This window comes from Balaenoptera borealis (assembly GCF_965194805.1).
Source record: "Balaenoptera borealis genome assembly, chromosome: 1".
NCBI lineage: Eukaryota > Metazoa > Chordata > Mammalia > Artiodactyla > Balaenopteridae > Balaenoptera > Balaenoptera borealis.
The window spans coordinates 26178247-26201315 of record NC_138860.1 but is presented as its reverse complement, the minus strand read 5'-3'; the positions used below and the strand labels follow the sequence as shown (position 1 = coordinate 26201315).

General features: G+C 36.0%; 1 protein-coding gene across 1 annotated transcript in view; it reads right to left on the bottom strand.

The window, feature by feature from the left end:
- SMYD3 (SET and MYND domain containing 3) overlaps positions 1–23069 on the bottom strand; it is a 714015-nt gene that overhangs the window by 499366 nt on the left and 191580 nt on the right. The window contains exons 3-5 of the mRNA XM_082341269.1: positions 19729–19836; positions 18080–18137; positions 15939–16075 (exon numbers count right to left, since the gene is read on the bottom strand). Of these exons, the coding sequence (XP_082197395.1) occupies positions 15939–16075; positions 18080–18137; positions 19729–19836 (303 nt within the window). The remainder of the gene's footprint in view (positions 1–15938; positions 16076–18079; positions 18138–19728; positions 19837–23069) is intronic.

Genomic DNA, 23069 nt, shown 5'->3' with positions numbered 1-23069 from the left:
AAAAATTTTAAAGCATTCATTCTATATTAATATAATAGAACATCGAAGTTATTTCTAAAATCAGTAAGTATTTTTAATTGTTCAAAATTATTTAAGGTTCGGAATTCCCTGGCAGTCCAGTGGTTAGGACTCCGTACTTTCACTGCCATGGCCTGGGTTTGATCCCTGGTGGGGGAACTAAGATCCCACAAGCTGCACAGCGTGGCCAAAAAATATATTATACATATATATATTGTTTAATCCCTCCTGGCTGGAGGGATAAAATGATAGACATGACTGCTCTTATTTCTTTAATCCACTTATATTTTATACTTCAACTTTCTCATTCCTGTCATAATGGGCCATGTCCAAGGAAGTTGAGAAAGACTTCCTAGAAAAGGGGGCATTTGAAGTGAATCTTGAAGAATGAAAAGGAATTTGCCAGGAAGAATGGAAAGAGCTGTACATGCAAAGGTTGGAATTAGGAAAGGAATCTTGACTGTTAGGGGAAATGATAAATGGCAAGAGTTTAGAGTACTCTGAATTCTACCCAAGAAATGCTGATAACTATCACTATATATGTGAATTATCACACTCTCTGAGCCATTGTATTATTTTGTAATTGAAAACATGAAGTTGTTTTCAAAAGAACTTTTAAATACCAAGATCATCTAAGTCTAAACACTCCTTGCCATGTAGAAAATACCCTTCTACTCTAATAAGCTGAAAGAGTTCTAACTATAACTATAGAGCATAATGCCTTGCTTCCACAAAATGCAAAGGACTTTGCAAGCTTCTCTTTAGTGACTTTGAGGAGGTAAGAAGTGACAAAGATCATCCAAACATCACTGATATGAGGAAAATATTTTCAGCACAGAAAACTTGTGTTTAGCAATTGCTCTAAAGAAAAGCTAGAAGCCCGCCTGACAACCATAAGCAAACACATAGATATCTTCCAGGAATGGAATTCCAAAATCTGATCACATCCCTGTAATTCTCTAATTATCAAACCCAGCAGTGTTGACAAAGCAGAAGCCCACTCAACTACTGCTGATAATTAGTATTCAAAGCTAAATTTCCTCTATCAAGTCAGAATGACTTCGAGATAGAAGCACACTACTTTAGGATCCAAGGGAACACAATGATTTCCACCTCCTTGCTTACACATTTACACACACACACACACACACACACAGCAGCAGCAGCAGCCATAATCAGGCTTTGCTGATTTGTCACACTGGCTTTGACAACCTCTCCTTGTGTATTCTCATATACACGGGCAGCGTTACAAATTGGCTCAAAAATACCTTAGCCTGTCAAAAATAATTCCGTATCCAGAGGACTTACTTGCCCTGCCTACCTTTGTTTGCTACTGTCATAGCAACAATGCTTCAGATATCATCAAGCTTTGGAAGTGTGAAGAAACACACTGACAGTGCAATAACGTGAAGGCGGAAAAGCAAAATGCAGGTGACAATGCAACAATGTAAAAGAGCGAAAGCATGCATTGATTGAATCCCTGCAACTTGCTGGTTACTATGCAAGGTGCTAAGAAAATGGTTACACCCCTCAAGTTACAGTCTATCCAAGCAGTCATCCAGTTCCAGGAAAGCAGCATGGGATGAGGCCTGCAGAGTCCTCAAATGCTATATTTTAAAACCTTGATTTTATTCAACAGGCAGTAGGAAATCAACATTTAAAGCAGGGGATACAAACGATCAGATTGGTATTTTAAAAATATATTTCTAGGGCTTCCCTGGTGGTGCAGTGGTTAAGAATCCACCTGCCAATGCAGGGGACATGGGTTCGAGCCCTGGTCTGGGAAGATCCCACATGCCGTGGAGCAACTAAGGCCATGCGCCACAACTACTGAGCCTGTGCTCTAGAGCCCACGAGCCACAACTACTGAAGCCCGTGTGCCTAGAGGCCATGCTCTGCAACAAGAGAAGCCACCACAATGAGAAGCCCGCTCACCACAACAAAGAGTAGCTCCCACTCACTGCAACTAGAGAAAGCCACACACAGCAACGAAGAACCAAAGCAGCCAAAATAAATAAATTAATTTTTAAAAAAATTTTATATATATATATATTTCTGAAGGCGGTATTAAAAATGGGTTGAGATCCAGGGAAAGAGAGGCAAAAAGATTAGTTAGAGCCAAGTAGGCAAGATAAAAAGACTTAACTAGGCCAGAGGCAAGAAATATATACAACGAAAAGAACAGAGTTAAGAGATATTTCAAAAGCAGCATAAGCAGGGCATATAGAAGGCAAGAGAGAGGGAATATTCAGAGGCCTCCCTGACGCTTCTGGTGTGGCTGACTCAGGAGACTGCCATGCTAAGAAAAAAGATAGAAAAGATGGAGAAGCAGCACATCCTACTGAGGATAAGACAAGAGTTTAAGTATGGGATGAATCTGAAGTTAAAACAGATCATGCAAATGAAGATTTTTATTAAGTAGAAAATATGGGATTGGATCTCAGAGGAAATGGCAAGGCTCAGCAAGTCAGGCCATGGCAGTGGAATGCTTGTCATTCAACAGGTAAAAAGAGAACTAGTGAATGATAATTTTTTTTAAAAAAATGGTATGAGACGTAGAAGGAGAATCAGCGGCAGGTCATGCCACAGAAGGCAATTAAAAGATTTCTAAAATTTGGACAATATCACACCTTAAGATCTGCATACTTGAGGTTTAAGTGGGTACTGTTCTATAGACTCTTGGACAAATGGAAAACAAGAAAACCCACAGTCACCTGCTATTACAAAAGACTTCTGAGGCACCAAAACAACATACCTTACCAACTTTCGCTCTAAACTTGAAACACCAAGAGCCCATGAACGGCTGTGAAGGATGAAACAGGGAGACTTCCCTGGTGGTCCAGTGGCTAAGACTCCGTGCTCCCAATGCAGGGGGCCTGGGTTCGATCCCTGTTCAGGAAACCAAATTCCACATGCCACAACTAAAAGACCACGCGTGCCACAACTAAAAGATCACACATGCCGCAACAAAGACCCAGGGCAGCCAAATAAATAAATAAATATTAGGGGAAAAAAAGGATGAAACAGGGCCCAGGACATCAACCAGCAAGTCACATGGGCCTCTTCAGATGCTGAGTTGGCCCTGTTATTTCAATAAAATACTGCCACCCATGATGGGGGAGGAGGATAGGAAAGAAAGTGCTGTAAAGTGTATTTTTAATCCTGTTCCTAATTCAACTGATCCTGATGAAAGAGCTTTGCATAAATAGTGCCTTGATAAATCTTTTCCTATAGCATCAAAACAAAAACAAAATGTTAATTAAAACTTGAAATAGCTCCCACAATTGCCAAATTTGGTCACACATAGTTTCAATGCTTTTACTTGACAAGTATTTGTTCAAAAACAGTATTTCTAAATTATTTGCCTATGTTATTAATGTCAGGTATAAATTTTAAGGGCAAATAAATACCCGTAACAGAAAAAACAGGTGCCAAAGAAGCCAAAGAGGATTTTATTCTTTATTGCATATATACTCTTTTGCATTATAAAATGGTTTAATCCATAAATGCAAACATTTATATAATTACAAGAAAAAAAACACATCCAGTAACGGCTTGAAAACAAGATAGAACCAAGCTGAAGGCTCTTGAATAATTAATGTTTTAATATTCAGTACTTCAAGGTTGTGGAATCTAGATTTCAAAAGTTAGCTTAACTCCATGCAAATTCCATTTCAATCAGCTTTATTTTCACAGAGTTGTGGCAGCATCAGCTCAGAAATATTTGATATGAAAAACCCACCCTCTCCCGACCCTCCCTGCCAGCCCTTTTTAGATTTGAATATATGAAGCAGAGACGTGTAAGGCACTACCTGTATGAGAACAGAAGGAATCCTAATTAAATAATTTAAAGCTTTGCCTATAGTAATGCTTTAGTATTAGTGATAGAAATCTTATCATACATATTTCCATTTCTTTCACTCTGGTTTTGCTCCTAAGGCTTACAATAGTTCATAATTAGAGCTTTAACACAAAACTAACATAACACAGAATGCAGTATGGTGGGATGGAGAAAATCTAAAATCATGATAGTCAGGTTAAAGCTCTGGTTCCTTTATTTACAAACAATGTGACCTTAAGCATTCCATCATCTGCAAAAGGAATAATAACAATAACTCAGAAGGTTGCTGTAAGTAATAAATGTGATTATATTTGTTAAAGTACTTTGTAGAGTAAAAAAAATTAAAATAAAAAATAAAATTGGGTGAGTGCAGCACTAGGCAGCTTGTGATAAATCTCTCATTTATCCCTTGATCTGTTAATGTAAGACAAAGACCAGTGTCTAAATACCCACTGGCTTCCTGGTAAATATGGGACAAAAAAATGAGGAATACAAAACAAATCCACATACTGTCAAGTATGTAATACAGCAGTTCTGTTTATAACAGAGTTGTCTGAAGGGAATGTATCCAGATGGTTTGGAAAGTCACCATCATTTAAACATAGCCATACAGAGTCCCTGAGACTGAAACTCATCATTATAGAGACAATCTAATCTAGTTTCCAATGCTGTTAAGAGTAATCCTACGGTGTAACTTATTCTTAATTTTCTGGCTTTATACTGATAACCTTCAATATAAGGAATAGAGAGGGGTGGTGCCAGGAAATGGGGAGATGGACAAAGGGTACATACTTTCGGCTATAAGATGAATAAATTCTGGGAATCTACTGGATAGCATGGTGATTATAGCCGATAATACTGTATCATATTTAAAAATTGCTACATGAGTAGATCTTAAATGTTCTCACCACACACACAAAAAAATTTGGTAATTATGTGACGTGATGGAGGTGTTACCTAACCCTACAGTCAGAATCATTCTGCAATATCTAAGTGTATCAAATTAACACATTGCACATATTAAACTTATACAATGTTATATGTCAATCACATCTCAATAAAGCTAGAAAAAATATATAAGGAATAGATATTGTTGAAAAGTTGTTTGTAACGTTAAGTTCTGTTTGCTCTATCACATTTTTACTTCAACTTAGAAACTAATTCTTGAGCACTTAGGCATCAACTAGGAGAAAGAGCATTTGAGCTCAAAAGACCTAAATTTTAGCATCCATCCTGTCATTGGGTGACTATTTTATTAACCTTCTCTGAGCCACAACTGATGCATCATGGAAAGAGGGAGAGGGAAGGAAGTGGGGAGACTACGGAACTGGATAGTTTCTGTGATCTTTTCAGGCCTAAAATTGTACGGTTGTACTATGCTTAAGGAAGGAATTGGGTAACATGACTCCTATTCTCACAAAGTTTACAATCTAACTGGGAATGTAGAAAATGAAGACATATAGCTAATAAAAAGAGAGAATATTCACCATTGTCAAATGATTGGCATAGAAAATACCAGTGGCTACTGATTTTACAACAAGGAAGGATCAATCCTAGTCAGGTGGATTTCATCAAAGAAATAAGCTGGACTTGGATAGAGAGGATGGGGAAAGATATACTACATTCTTCCATTAGGCACCATGAATACGGCAAACACAGAGCACTTTACATATCATCAAGCCCTACCTTATTCATGGAGATAACTCATCCTGACATGTGTTTCTAATCTGGAGTGAAACACTTCCAGGGACAGGAAGCTCCAAGCTATGCCAGGGCAGCCTGATACATCCTTGGACCACTCTAATGACAAAGCTCTTCCAGATACTGAGCTATAGTCAGCTTGCCCAATATGACAGGACTTTCTGTCCTTCCTTCATCATACTTTACAAAGAACATTTATCTAAGTACGTCTCTTTAAATACGTAACACTAGGTACTGAAGAAAAATTTAATGAAAATTGACCCTTTCAGATAGTAGTTGGGCTATTTTCTCTCTTGATCAGGCCACATTTTTTTCATCTGACTTAGAGAAGCCATCCCCAAACTTACCTGCTTACCTTTATAATATACCACCTTGTTTTCTTCATCATATAGCAATGTCTGATTTCTGCCATCAAACCTATCACTCTGTTTCTAAAAATAGTAAAATTTAACAGAGTAGTTTATCACAATTTTTCATTACTATTAGTGTTATACCCCTAAAACCTTTTTTTTCCTCCCATGAGAGGTCCTTCTCATTCATAACAGAAATAGTCAAATCACAAAGTAAAATCTGAAGGCAATAACCATTATCTAAGCAAAAGATCTGAAGACTCAAACAAAAAATTTCTGAACCCGAGTTACACAGCCAAAATAATTCTACTAGGAAAATGTGTCTTGGGTCTTCCCTGGTGGTGCAGGGGTTAAGAATCCACCTGCCAATGCAGGGGACACGGGTTCGATCCCTGGTCCAGGAAGATCCCACATGCTGTGGAGCAACTAAGCCCATGCGCTACAGCTACTGAGCCTGCGCTCTAGAGTCCGCGAGCCACAACTACTGAAGCCCGCGTGCCTAGAGCCAGTGCTCCACAACAAGAGAAGCCACCACAATGAGAAGCCCACGCACCACAACGAATTGTAGCCCTCGCTCGCCGCAACTAGAGAAAGCCTGCGCGCAGCAACAAAGACCCAACGCAGCCAAAAATAAATAAATTAAACAAATAGATTTTTTTAAAAAAAGAAAAATGTGTATTTACATTTCTTTTCAAGGCAAATGAACAAACTATAACATCTGTAGTTAAAGAGAACAACAACAAAAGACTAAGAATGATAGTTTAAGTATGTAAGACATTAGTAAAGTACACATTTTTTCTATTTAAGAATTTTATTTCTTCCTAATCCTTAGTGAAATACTACATCTCTTCTACTATATTACTGAATTAAAACATTTTAAATTTATTGAATCAAATGTTTTGAGGATAAAAAATAATATATTCAAAAAACAATTATTGTATACATACTATGCTTACAAGTGTCATTGGCAATGTAAAACTGTAGAACCAGTGGCTTGTTAGAAGGTAACAGATAAAATATTTCCTATCTTTTTTTTTAATTAGAGAAGTTTTTGATAAGACGTGCTTTCTCCTACTGTGTACAAAAAAATCTTCTGGCTTACAAAAAATAATTTAAGGGTTGGCAAGCAATGGCTCATGGACCAAATCTGATCCACCACCTGTTTTTGCACAGCCTGCAAGCTCAGAATGTTTTCTTACATTTTTAAAAGGTTGGGGGAAAATAAAAAGAGGAATATTTGGGTACAAGTAAAAAATATATGAAAATCAATGTTCTGTGTCTGTAAACAAAGTTTTATTGGAAGACACCCACGCCCGTTCACTTATATATTATCCATGGATGCTTTCAACTATAATGGAAGAGTTAAGGAGTTGCCATGGAGACCATAAGTAACCCTCTCAGCGTGCATTACAAATCGCCAGTAATAATTCCTTTTTGCTTCTTGGCTTACAAAGTGTAAAATATGTGGGCTTTTACAGAGAAGGTTTGCTGAACTCTGGAATAATTAATATAATGATTCATTATTCCCTGAAGAATTTATGATAATAACAGCTTCTGTGATTCTGAGCTATCAACTGAACTTCTTGAATTTTACCATAATAAAGATTCCTTTTTACCTAGTGTTGTATATTTACAGTAATGTAATAATTTTAAAATATATTTAACAAAGAATACACCATAAAACAGAAAAGGTACAGTTTTCATGCATTATTTAACTAAGTCAACAATTAAACACCTACTGTATACAATGAAGATTTCTAGGGATTCAAAATAAATAAAATGTAATTCCTAGCTCTAAGAAAGTCATACTCTAGTAGGGAGACATAGTACTCTAATAAAGGTTTTTGTCACTAAAGGGAAGGCCAAAGCAATGAAAGTAACCTCTACCATTTCATAATGACATACTGTCATTTTAAAAATATTACCTCTATATGAATTAATGGCAAGTTATACACTCAAGTAAATAAGGCAACAAGGCTTGGCCAACACGTTTATCCATTAATAGTTTTAATCAAAGCATTAGCCTTATGTACATAATCAACCTTGACCAACATACATGTAAGTAAAAATGCTGATTAAGAATTTACTAATTATCCTTCTGAACTTCAGAAGTTACTTGGCATCTGGTCCTTAACTATGAAAACAGACACCAACTCATCATAGGTTATTTGCACATAAAGGAAGAGAAATAGTAACTGGATGGTTAATAATGAAGAACATAATAGATAAATATCATCATTAAAAATACACATTTTGTTTTGAAATCTCAAGTGTCCTACAAATGTCACTTTACTTGGAAGAACATTTCTGAGAATAACTGTCCCTTGAATCTACTCAGAGATTCAATCTATTGTAAAAAATAAATAAATACATCATAAATGCATCAGCTTTTCATAATTAGAATGCCAGGGTGTGCATGCAGTTAAGAATGTTGGCTGTTTGCCTGCTTTACTTAAAACCAGAAGAAAAGTATAATCCCAATAATGAAGTCTTCTAGCAACTGTTGTGAGCAGACGAGAGAGATGTCTCAACTAGCAACTACCTCCAAATGTAGAGACACATGTACCCCTGTGATTGGAGGTTAGTAATCCTGGTGTGTCTCCTCGCTTTTAGTATTAAATATTTAATGGCATATTTTTCCTTAATGGAATCCAGGCACATCTGATCAGTCACTGGGATCATTTAGTAATGCAGCCAAAGTTATCATACTGTCATTTCATATAAGCTTTGTAATTAGATAATTCATCACTTTACTAATTCAAAAGATTGCTTTCTTTACTACTTTATAGCATGCTACGGTAGTGAAATTCAACTAAGCTGATCAACAAAAAGGCTCTAAAATTTGGTCCTACATGAACTTGAAACCTCCAAGTGGCAAACATACACACTCCTGACCTTTCAAAACAATAGTGGTAATATCTGTCCCACAAATTAGCCTAACAGCAACACTGAAGTAATAAAGCACCAGTACATCCAGAATGAGAGGGCTAACTAAACAAAAAATTTAAGATTAAAAAACTGAATATATCATAAACAAATTTGTTCTTGCCTTTTACGGAGGTACACCATTCTTTGGCAAGTAAAAAGACCCAGTAAGGGTTTATTTAGTAATTTTTTCCTCCATGATGACTTATATACTTTACTAAAATTATGAGGCTATGGCAGAATATCACAAAGACTATTTATTAACACTCTAATGGCACGTACCAGGCAAATGCAAGTATAATCTTAAATATATTATCATTTGTGTCTTATTTCTAACATATCTCAATCAAAAATATTAAATTACTATTTATTTTCATCCTATGAATTAGCAGATTCTCGTTTTAACCCACTCTCCACTGTTTCTCCAATAAACAAAAATTCTCCCCCAGTGAAAAAGAATTTACTCAGAATGAAACTGAATGTAAACTTTAAGTATCATAGCACAAAAAGCACCTAAAATTCTCACTTTCAAATCTATACAACCACAGTGTACATTGCAAAACCAGCTCCCCCTAATAGCATTAAAAATTAGAGTTCAGAAGGCAAGCTCTGGAGGTCGCAGATGTGCCCTAAATAACAAAAATAACATTGTACCAGGAAAATTATTTTGTTTAAAAGAAAAAAAGAAGGAACATCTTCTCAAACAGATGTGAAATTTCTAATCAAAAAATTTTGTTGCAGTTATATAATATTATCGAGTTAAAAAGTACTTTGCAGAGTTCTGGCAGCACTAACAATGATATCTGTTTCGTGGTCAGGAAGGTCACTTTTATTCTTGTTGCTTCCAATTTAATGTCGGTTTTGAAACATTTTATGCAACTAGTCCATTTTCTATTTTTTTTTTTGTTCAGAGCTTATCACATTCTAATCAGTCTACCAAATGCATTTTTAGAAAAGAAGTTTTAAGTCCAGAAAAAAAAATAAGTATATTGTTCTAGAACTCTGCACAGTGATCGCTAAAAAATATACTCTATGCATAGAAAATAAGCTCAGAACTAAGCCTACTGACATTAAATTTAGAATAACCATTACCAATAATTACCAGTGTATGTTTGGGGGGATGGAATAGAGACATCCCATGTCATTTCAGTGAACTATGACAAGACAACTAACAAAACTCTTTAATTTAATTTCATCCTTTTAAGATTCATGTGTGAGAAACATTTCATTCACCATAGTAAGCTTGCTTTTATATTTCCTACATGAAATCCCAAGAAACTACTCTGAAATCATGGAGTTGCGATGAATGTAGGACATAGTAAATGATTTCTTTCCCAATAGCTATGGGCTGAAACCAAGCCAGTTACTAAGGGAAAGGTACTATTTTCTGCCTGCAAAATTTTTTTCTCAACAAGATAGGTAATTCTCAGCACGGGCATGAGATACCAGCACTGGACACAACTGTAAGCAACCACCTGAGACTCTGGTTTACAATCAGTTGCAGATTACACTCTTGGCTACATGACAACACAGGGGGACATACAACACTGAAGTTTTATACTAGAATACAAATAAATATGGGAAATAGGCACAGCAGTAGTAGAAATTAATAACGTGTCAGACACTCTAAGTACTTTAGAGTTAACCCTCACTTTAATCTGTAAATATTATTATTATTATTCCCATTTACAGATGAGGAAATTGAGGTTGAGAGAATTTCACTAACTTGTCTGAAAAAGCAACTTAGCCATCATACTACTATTCAACCTCCCATTTAAATCTGCCCTCTAACTGTAATTTTCTCACCTTTTAAAGTTTATAGTCATCATTATTTGTATATACATTCTCTATATTTGTAGCAAATGTTTCGAACTCTATCAACAGATTGAACCATAGGAGTTGTCTTGCCAAGATAAATCCATTTTGAAATCTAACCAGAAATCTTATTTCAAAATAGAAGTGGAAGGAAAAAAGTTGGGGAGTGGGAAGGAGAAGGGGCCTGTGGAGATGGAAAAATACATCTTCCCTTCTCTAAACAATCTGAAAAAGAGCCCGCAGAGATGAGCCTGGCCTCTATTTTTGATGAATATACAAATAGTCACACGCCTCCACTGTGCTCACTAACAAGTATCCCCAGTACATCTCCCACCCTTTGGCCACCTTCATTATTGCCAGTGGCGAACCACCACTTTCCTCATACCCTTATGCTTTTATTTCCATTCAGCCACACCCCCAAGTAACATACAATCTAAATTAAAAAAAAAAAAATCTTATGCAAATAAAGCTTCAAGCAAATCACTCCCACATTTCCATCCAACCAGATCATCACTCTTCAGCTCCCCAGCTACAGAAATTCTAGAGGTACTACTACCCTCGCTAATTTTCTCTTACTACCTAAAGCAAAACAAACATTTTAAGCATCACGCTTTCATTCAAACTCTTTTTGTAATCACTAAATATAACTGAAACATGTATTCCACTGGTTACAACTGCCTTTTCAAATCTTCTCCATAGGAAGTCAATATATTTTTCTTACCCGGGGGTTAGAGGAGTCAGTACCCCCTCGCTCCCCGCAAGTATTTCTAGACCATTCTCTATAATTGTTTTCCAACACCATCTTCTCTTCTGAAATTCATGCCATTAATTTCTGCTTCCTATGTGAAGTCCTCCTTGATATCCTCCCCTAGAAAAATTTCTCCTTCCTACTTAATTTTTACAACCAGGCAATAAGTTCAGAAGTCAACAGGATATTTTTTTTTTTAAACATCTTTATTGAAGTATAATTGCCTTACAGTGGTGTGTTAGCTTCTGCTTTATAACAAAGTGAATCAGTTATACACATACAATATGTTCCCATATCTCTTCCCTCTTGCATCTCCCTCCCTCCCTCCCTCCCCATCCCACCCCTCTAGGTGGTCACAAAGCACCGAGCTGATCTCCCTGTGCTATGTGGCTGCTTCCCACTAGCTATCTGTCCCACATTTGGTAGTGTATATATGTCCATGACACTCTCTTACCCTGTCACATCTCACCCCACCCCCTCCCCATATCCTCAAGTCCATTCTCTAGTAGGTCTGTGTCTCTATTCCCGTCTTGCCACTAGGTTCTTCATGGCCTTTTTTTTTTTTTTTTCCTTAGATTCCGTATATATGTGTTAGCATACTGTATTTGTTTTTCTCTTTCTGACTTACTTCACTCTGTATGACAGACTCTAACTCCATCCACCTCATTACAAATACCTCCATTTCATTTCTTTTTATGGCTGAGTAATATTCCATTGTATATATGTGCCACATCTTCTTTATCCATTCATCTGTTGATGGACATTTAGGTTGCTTCCATGTCCTGGCTATTGTAAATAGAGCTGCAATGAACATTTTGGTACATGACTCTTTTTGAACTATGGTTTTCTCAGGGTATATGCCCAGTAGTGGGATTGCTGGGTCGTATGGTAGTTCTATTTGTAGTTTTTTAAGGAACCTCCATACTGTTCTCCATAGTGGCTGTATCAATTTACATTCCCACCAACAGTGCAAGAGTGTTCCCTTTCCTCCACACCCTCTCCAGCATTTATTTCAACAGGATATTTTACACAGCAAACTACTATCTCTAAATCCCAATTGCCAGTTGCTCTGTGTGTGTGTGTGTGTGTGTGTGTGTGTGTGTGTGTGTGTGTGTGAATGTGGGGATGGGAGTGGGAGGCTAATACTGGTAATAAGGAAGTGGAGAAAAAAGGAACACTTGGAAACATAACTGGAAAAAAGACTGCACAATAATGTGTTCGGATCAGTGAAGGGGGACGGGGGGACATTTTCCAAGCAAAACCAAGTCCTGAGCAACAGAGGCACAAGAGGCACTAAGAACCTAGTCCAACAGGAAATATACATTATTTTTCAACAGAAAACCCCAGAGTGTTCAAAATATAAATTGCTAACTTTTGAGGAATTAATCATGGTCTTCTATGAGAAAAAGCTATCAGCTCAGCAGAGAAGAAATTTGCTCTCAGGATTAAGAACCTTTTCATTCTCCACCAACCCCTTTCCTTCCCAGGCAGTACAAGTTTGATAAATATATGCATATCCCCAAGTAAAACTTTTGACTTGTTGAGATTCTTTGCCTTGGTAGATAATTTTCAGAGTTAGAATTAACCATGTATTTTGATAACCCTGGACAAGAGTGCTGCAAACAAAAAGAAAAACAAAACAAAACAAAACTTGCATAATTTGATCAGTGAATTCACTAACAGACACCTCTCTCAGGAGGCCAAGAGGCCTGATAGCAAAAGAGTAATTGTAAGGAATGTTTGGAAATCCAAATAAAGGAAAAGAACATCTGTGTGAAATCTATCAGATATAAAACAAGTTTGAAAATTATTGAAACCAAGTGATGGAAACATGAGGAGGGTTCATTACAATTGTCTCTCTACTTTTGTGTGTGTTTGGAAAAGTCCATAATCAAAGATTCAAAAAAAATAAGATAGAAACAAATTTGGAAAAGCTCTCAGAATTCCTCGTCTTAAATGACAATTAGAGGAGCCAAAATACAAGCTTCGCATGTCTAATACCTGCACAGAACCTGAATGAACATAAATGAGTGGGAGGAAAAGCAAAACATAAAACAGGCTTTTCTTTTTGAGGCCAGGTAAAGCCAGCTTTCTTTGAAGCGTAAGTTAAAAAGTTAGTTCCTTAGGTTGAGAAAGGCAGGTCAGCATAGAACCACTCCTGACAGTCTGCACATGTAGGAGCAGCAAAAGAAAGCAGCACTCTCTGAAGTGCCCATTTCTTCTCTTTGATTAATTCTATACCACCAGTAAGATGGGGCGGGGGCAGTAGATAGGGATAAAATTCCATCCAGCATTCTCCACCCAATTCCAACGCATTTGTCATGATCTGCGTCATCACACATTTGCAAAGTTATAAGCTCAGGGGCTCATCCCTAAGCTTTGCAGGACACTGATTAGCTTAATTTAAGACTATTCTATTCTTTTAAAAAAATGAAGGACAGGGAGGGGTAGGGGAGGAGGAGGGGAGAAGGAGGAGAGTTTTCTCCTTTAAGGACAAATGTATAAGCAGAAAAATAACTACAATCTATAAAATATAAACAAAACTTTTATATGGAAGTACAGGAGCCATAGGTTAATGCTGCTTTCCTCTGATTATTAACCTATATTTTAAGACAGAAATAACAGCTCTGAGTCCAATTCCCTCATACACTACAAAAATGTATATGTTTTACTTTTGTAGTAATAACAAATATATGTGGGGAGAAGGAAAGCACATTATTAAAATTTTGTCTGCTTAATCATAATGACAGAATTTCCCCCTACACAGCACAAAGAAAAGTTCATTGTAAGATACATGAGATTAAAATTATTTTAAAAGAAACAAGAGAAATAAGATAGTAATTTACAATTTACACTAAGCAATGAAAGTATTTTTAAATAGTTATTATGAACACTAATAACTCCAGTAATTAGCACTTGAACATTTTTCAACAATAGGAAACACTAGAAATGAAGTTACAGTCATCATAAGGTATATTTTTATCTTTCAGTAGGTGTTACGTTGTATAGCATGTAACATCAAAAGAGCTTGTGTGCACTGTATACACAGCGTTACTATAGGTTGTAATTTTCAGAAGCATATGAAATAAACATGAGAAACTTCTCAGATGCATTATAAACAACACTTACATTTTGAAATCAATTTTAATTAATAGACAAACCAGAATGTAATGCTAAGATGATATTATCAGAAAATCGTAAGAGCATATCCTAAAGAATAAAACTACATTTGGGAAAAACAAGAATAAATCTGTAGCAATCACACTAATCACATTTAAATTCTTAGAAAATAAGCAGATTATAAAACATACTTTAAAAATATTCACAAGATAAATATATCATTGGATGTGTGAATATAAATTGTAAAATTGACAAAATCACCCTCAAATGTAAAATTTTACTTATTATTAAAAATATGATCTATATTTAAACAAATCCAAACACATAATATGAGAAAGTAAGGACGGCAAACACATGAGAATAACAAAGGATATATTGGTTCCTTTGTCCCTATCCCAGGGTAGATATCAAGAATCAATCAGGGACTTCCCTGGTGGCGCACTGGTTAAGAATCCGCCTGCCAATGCAGGGGACATGGGTTTGAGCCCTGGTCTGGGAAGATCCCACATGCTGTGGAGCAACTAAGCCCATGCGCCACAACTACTGAGCCGGCGTTCTAGAGCCCGTGAGCCACAACTACTGAGCCCACATGCCACAACTACTGAAGCCCACACACCTAGAGCCCGTGCTCCACAACAAGAGAAGCCACTGCAATGAGAAGCCCACGCACCACAACAAAGAGTAACCCCCGCTCGCTGCAACTAGAGAAAGCCGTGCACAGCAACAAAGACCCAACACAGCCAAAAATAAATAAATGAATAAATAAATTAAAAAAGAAAAAGAAAAAGAATCAATCAGTGCATTCTTTCTCTCTGGGCCCAAACAAACCCTCAGAATCACTTCCAAAAAGAGCACTCAGGTACCCATTACCAAGAGACCACAATGAAATATTAAATTATACCTATTTTCTATCCCTAATCTAAGATTTTCGTGACTTAAAACATTTAAACAAATGTTTTGGCAATTTGGGCAATTATTTTAAAATCAGAAATGGTTATATTTTCATATTATTTAAAATTCACTTAATCAAGAAATGGATTCCAATAATTTCTTTCACTTCAAGGAAGTCTCCATTGCTGAAACAACCACCACAAAACTAAATGGACTCAATGGCAAACTTAAATCCATTCATAAAAAATAATGGAATATGTTACTTTCTTTTGAGAAAAGAAAGCACACTCTTTTGAGGGTGTGCTTTGACAGCTGACAATGAACATACTTGGGCCATTAGTAAGAATACTGATAAAGCAGAAAAAATAATACTCTTTTCAATAGAAGCAATACATTCTCCCATTCTCTACTCAGTAAAGCAGGGGACTGATAAAGGCATGAAGGGTCCTGGATTTTCACGATCAACAACGAAATAAGGAGTAAAGGGTTGACTTATGGCATTAGCAAAGATACCAAAGTTAACACTTACCTTTGCAAAGGCTTCAAAAATGTCAAAGGAAGGTGGCAGCTGAGAAGCATCCTGTATTTCTTCTCTCATGAAATGTTGAAATGTCAATGCAAGTTGCCTGAGGCCCTCTTTCTTATCTTCAGTCAGTTTGTTAATATCTTTTTTAAAGAGAAAATAAATAGTACAATCACACAGTGAACTTTCAATGGATAATTTTCAGGTATTCAATGGTAGCTGTTAAGGCAGATATTTCCTACCCTAGATTCCATTCTGACAGAGATCAAATGCATCTTTTTATTTTTTGACAACTACAAATCATTATCATACGTTATCAATCAAATTCTGCCAAACGTTATCTACAAAATAAGATCAAACACCTACCAAAACAAAATAAATACACACACAGATGAAAAAACATTAAAACCAAAATCAGTAATGATGTGTGTTAGTAGATTTTCTACATCCTCCTGCACACATGCAGGAGGCACCTGCACTAAATAAGTGCACTAAATATGGCACTAAATAAGCACCATAAATGCTTATTTAGTTAGTGAATTTAAGTAGACTTTTCCATGAAACAATTTACAACCAGGTCATAACTAACTGATAAACAGTATCATCTCAAAGACAAAAAAAACAGAAAGCAAGAACTGAAAAGTTCAGTTAAATTAAGTTCAAATTGGTGAAATTGGTCAAGTAGAAAGTACATCAAGAAAAAAACATGAATCAACCAAAGAAATCTCATTTTCAAGTTCTTTTCAGGTTGAATAAACAAGATATGATACTGCTTCAACCCAAACAGAAGGAGAAAGTTCCAAAGCCAATATCACCCCTTTAAAAACTCAGTTTCATTTACACCACAAAGGGGTGTGAAGACTAGGAGTGCACAGTTCAATTAATAACGTTTGAGAGCACTTCACTTAAGGCAGCGTGTATGACACTGCTACTGAGCAGGGCTAATGTTCATAGTAAAACTCACTGCAAGAGATGTTATTTACCTAGCAGTATTATATGAAGAAAAAAATGGCTAGTTCTCTATTAAAACTTGAAAAGATAGATCAAGATGAAACTACAGCATAACTCTGTTGCTCATGTCAGGTCTACATATTTTCTTTACATTACTTGTTCAACAGAACAAATTAACCCAATGATTCCTTAAATAATAATTTATTATCATTGGCACTTAGGATTCCATAACCATAAATCTGTACTAGATGACCTTATTTGTCTCCATCCAGAAATATTAAACTGTGTAGCACATTTACTCCATGAGCTCTTGCTACTTTTGACTTAAAAGTCATTTACAGTTTCAATGAAGAGGATCTGTGAACTGTGCCAGTAGAAAGAAACAGAAACCCTACGTTCACTTAACACTCAGATTTGCAAGGCCTCTCAGTGTTAAGGAGGTTGGCCACCGCCGTGGTAGTTCAGGAGAAGAACAACGCTCAGCGCTGTCAGAGAGCCTAAGTGATCGGTACTTTCTACTTTCCTTATTATCTAAATGTTCCCTGGAGCCCCCATTCACATTACTGTTCCCTAACATCAAAAAGAAACCAAGAGGGCTTCCCTGGTGGCGCAGTGGTTGAGAATCTGCCTGCTAATGCAGGGGACACGGGTTCGAGCCCTGGCCTGGGAAGATCCCACATGCCGCGGAGCAACTAGGCCCGTGAGCCACAACTACTGAGCCTGCACGTCTGGAGCCTGTGCTCCGCAACAAGAGAGGCCACGATAGTGAGAGGCCCGCGCACCGTGATGAAGACTGGCCCCCGCTTGCCGCAACTAGAGAAAGCCCTCACACAGAAACGAAGACCCAACATAGCAATCAATCAATCAATAAATCTTTAAAAAAAAAAAAAAGAAACCAAGAGTGGGAAGAAGGGAAAGAGGAGAGAAAAACAGAAGTAAAATTTATTCTGTCAGCTGGACAAAGGGTTATACTCCCCTCACTGCCTAACCTGGACACCTCTATGGCACCTCACAAACTCCTCTAGGGCCAAAGCTACCCTGGAATAAACTAAATAAGCTAATGTGTCTATATAAAAGCATGAAAAGGTTTGCTGCCTCACATAATAAAGAGACAGAAAAACAAAGTTTAAAAAAAAAAAAGGCAGCTCAGCAAATAAATGACAGAACTTTTAAGATGCTGATAGAGAATCACTTACTTGACTCCAGATCATAAAATGAGTAAAGTTTCTCCGATTCAGAGGGTGTTTCTTCCATCTATGAAGAAAGGGGGAAAACACCAAAAACAATTTCAAGTGCTCCAATATATAAATGAATATGTTTGCATATCTTTAAATATTCAAATGCAAGTCTGTTAAAAAGATAATTTTCTATATTATCCTTCTCATCATTCTTAGAGTTAAATTATTCAATCAGTCACAACTTTAAAATCTGTGTTGCAAACTGACCCACCAATTTAATTTCCAAACACAAAATTCTTTTACAAGAAGTTTCCATTCTTTTCTTTTTTTCCCCAATTCTACCACAGACTTGTATCACTGTAAGGGTTTTACTACTAATTATTATAGAAAAGCAAAGATGGACGAATAAAAATAAGAGTTTATTACAAACTGTGCAACCTTGGGCACGCTACTTAAACTTGAGGTGTCAATTTCCTTATGTGAAACACAGGAATAATAATAGCACTGAGTTGTTGTGGGATGAAATAAGGTATATCATGTAAAGCAATTAGCACAGGGCCTAGAAACAGTAAGTGCTCAACAGAAAGTAGCTATCATTACAGTTACTTTCTATTAGATTTTGATTCCGTAGGTCGGGGTGAAGACTGAGAACTAGAGCCCTGGGTGATTCTGAAGCAACCCATTTCTGCTCTAACAGTGGTTCTCTATCTTTTCAATACTAATAAAGTAAAAAAAAAGTTCAGACTCAAATATAATATTATTATACTTTTAATATCCAGTGATTAAAGAAACGCATAATGACAAAGTTGCTCTGAGTTTATTAAAGCTTTGAAATAAATTTGTGTATTTTAGTTCAACACAATATGTACATTTAAAAATAGTAGTAAGTAAATGTGACAGATGTTGTATATTCAGTCCAAAGACAATGCCAATTTGGTATTCTAAATCCATTTTTTTTAGTACAGATGTAGTTGATATACAACATTGCATCAGTTTTAGGTATATACTTTTACATTCCTAAATTCCTCTATGAAATTTTATTGCCAAAAGAAGTTAACAGACAACAGGACACAAGAGAGCTGAGAAGCCTGCAATAAAGAGATATTCATTCTAAAGCCTGGCAAAAAAAAAAAACAACCCAAAACTGGAAGGTGTCACCAGAGGGGGATTTCAGGGAATCCACTAGCTGCTTTGGCAGAGTAGGGAAAGGGACTGGAGAAACAATTTCAGTGAATGTTGGCTTAAAAAAAAAAAGTAAAGAAAAAAAGATAAGTATCCTTCCTTGTAAGATTAATTATCATCTAATTAAAATCTCACTTTAAGAGGCAACCAAAAAAATTATATACTTGCCCTGTGCATTAGTTCTCAGTAGAAAAGTAATAAAGGCAATGTAACAGGCATCACTAACATCTCATGCCCCAAACATAGGACTTTATGTTTCTATTCACAGGAGATCACACACAGGGCCTTCAAAGAGGAGCGGTGCACTTCATCACTGCTGTGATTAATAGGAAAGCAACAAGTCTTGTCTTAAGACACTCCCTGGAATAATCCACCTTCTACCTTGACATGGATTTAAATTCAGTCTTAAATATGAATAATACATGCAATTGCAAGTGCTTATGTTAAATTAAAACCCAAGCATATTTCACAAGTTTTATACTCACAAGTTTGAAAACAACTCTGCCAAGAAGTCGGACAGAGTCGGGAGGATATCTGGGTTTGCAGCTTTTAAGGCATTTGCATTCTCGCTTGTGGTCCTGCCAAGCTTTTTTCTGTTAATACAAGAGTGAGAAGGGCATATAAGACATAAAAATTTAACTTTCATTTACACTGGTTTTGAATGTTGTGAGTCATCAACATTAATTTCAACAGCCTAAATATAACTGCAAATAGAAAATGAAAGCAATATTCTAATACTATTAATGATCCAGGATTCAGTATGCAATTACCAGGCATGGACATCAAGAACCTCCATTTCACCTCTGTCCTTCAATTTGTCCCTTGGTTATTACCTAACTGGTAGAGTCCAAAGAAAGAATCATTATGTATTTCTTAATAATTTATAAGATAGCCTTTTAGGTGATTAAATAGGATTCAATAATAGACAGTGATTTTGAATACAAAAAGAAAATATCACTCCAAATTAGAAAATAAAACACATGGTTCAAAAAAATCAAAACAGGGCAGATAGCTTTCTGAATTTCTGCGCTATTATAGTAAGTATAGAAATATCAAGAGGGCTAACATAAAAAATAAAAAACCTTTTTGTTTTTTTAAGACAAGATAGAAAGGGGTTATTAGCTAAAATGACCAAATGTCATTTTTACCCAGGACCATCTTGGTTTATTTATGGTATACTGGCCTAATTATTAATAGTGTCCCTTTCCATTCTGAAAAGTGTGGTTTGGATGATAAATTATATAGTCACTTTTCCCATTATCCTAGCTATGTGCTAGTGGGGCTGAAGAGACCACAGAGCCAGTCACCAATCTCGCAACACTAGGAATAAGAGGACTAAATGGATGGACATTATCCTTGAGTCCGGCGTCAGAAATGCCATGACTCCCTTTACATGGGATTACTTCTATATGGAAGTAAAATCCAGAGTATCCAATATTTAACCCTGGCAAGTGGAAGACAGCTAAACCAAATATCTAGTATGTTCTTTTCCAAATGAGAGTTGGAAGTTCAATCACTCCCAAATTCTGGGCCTATAAAATCCCCATAGAAGAGGTTTCTCTTTTCCACTTACAGCACAACATGCAGCACAACCAAAATAGTAGCTGCAGCTACTTTGAAACTATGACTCAGATTCAAGTTCAAGACAGCATTTTGCTCAGAAAGACTGCCTGTGTCAGGTTGCTGGGTGAAGGTGTGGTCTGTCTGCTGCTATTTCCTTGTAAACCAAATCTTGGAGACATTGTTTACAAGGGGTACTTCTTTTATCAACTCTATTCACAGTTGCTTCATTTCATTCCTTCATATCCACTATGGCAATGCTCTTAATGTGATTTTTTTTTTTTTAGTATTTATACTTTACTCATTTCTAAATAAAACTGAGTTGCTTTCAAAGTAAAGATGAGTATGAAATAAGGTTGTAAAATTAGAAACAGAAAATGTAAAAATTATGAAAAAAAAAGTCCTCTAGCATTTACTTAGCATTCTACAATGTTAGACACATGACTAAGCAATTAAAAAATATTTCATTTGATTTTCACAATAATCCAAATGGTAGATATTGTCATCCTTATATTAAAGATGAAAAAAGTAAGGCTCAAGAGCTGGGATCTAACTACCAAGCTACATAAATATAAAGGGGGAGAGTATAAATTCTTAGTAAGCTAAACAGGAGAGCTAAGTAATTATCGTGCTTGTGTGCAACAATTATTTGAGCTGCCTCACAGGCAAGGCAAAAAGAAATCATAATGGCTTAGCTAATTCTTATCTGACATAAGAGAAAAACACATAGCTTTACCAAGTATTAAATCACAGGAGGAATTTATTCCAAGAATGCTAATCAGCAAACTGGACAATGTCTTTGACAATAGTTCACAACACAATGGCCTTTCACAGAGCTACTTTAATGTCAGTAGAATATAACTCAGTGAAAGAAAAGGTTTCTATTGTTCAGGGGGCTAGTCTTGGATTAACAATCAGCAAGTACCAATGTGTTGTAAGATCCCTAAAATAAATATGGTTACATTGCCAAATAAGTTTGAAAAACACTTCGTATTGTAGACCCTGCTTAGAGATTCGAAATATATTTAGCTTACTAGAAGTTCTAAAATGCTGTATTTAAGAGATTTGTATAAATAAGTTAACACAGTTTCCCATGACTGTTATTGCCAACCTTTGGGAAGTTAGGTTGGTATATACTGACTCAAATATACCTATACACTTTCTTTCCTTCAGCTCGTCTTTGAATGAGGGTGAGTTAAGCAGACAAATTCACGATCATTCTCACTGACAGGAAACTAGAGCGTGGACATTTTTGATTACTGACTGAAGGGTGAACCATAGTTTTGGTGGAAGAATTTTCATTTGGTATTGAAAGTAAGTGTCTACCTGAAAAAGAATTGTACCTAGTAGAATAAGGCTGAGATAATGGATCAAATGATCTTAAGAGCAGATTTTAATTGATACTTAACTATAAGGAATCATCTATAACTCTCTTGTTAAAACCTCTAGTTTTGAGCAGCTCAACCTCCTGGAAGCTTACCAGGGAAAAGGAACTACAACATGTACCCAAGGTAATGAATCAATTGATCTGTTAGATGACATTATTTAGAGTGAAACTTCCAAATTTTAGAAAACTCTTGTCAAAAATGACTTTCTTTAACATAATTAAAATTGAGCTCTTATTTCTCAACAGTAATTAGAAAGTAGACAATATGTTTCTTTAGGCTATTCCTCCATCACTGCATGAAAACATCAGACATACTTACCTTCCCACTTGCTTCAGCAAAAAAAGATGTTCATTCTTCATCTAAAAGCCAAATCAGATCTATATAAATATGGAAAGTAATCATTCCACTTGAAACTGGCCTGTAATAGTGTCAACTTTACAGCCTACTTCATTTCTTACCATGATATTAAAAACCATGTTTTTAAAACATTAATTGTTAGGGTCGCATCTTACCATAAGGCTTACTAATAGAAGCATACCACAGAAAAGTTTTACAAAGATATTTTGTAAGCAACTGCATTTGACTTTGAAGCAAAGCTTCACAATCATACAAAAACAATAGGCATTATCTCCACTCTACAAACTTTAGCCTTGGTCAAGACCTCAAGGGATACATTATATATCCACCACTTTCTCAAAGGTAACCCCTTGACTTACTTTTTCCTATTTTCTTCTATTACTGCAAATACAGGATGTAATTAAGATTTTGTTCACAATACTGACTGTAATGTTTTCTGTTCTCATAGTTGAAAATTAACGATGATGTACAATAAGCACAAATTAGCATGAAAGACAAAGGAAATTAAAATATTGCATTAA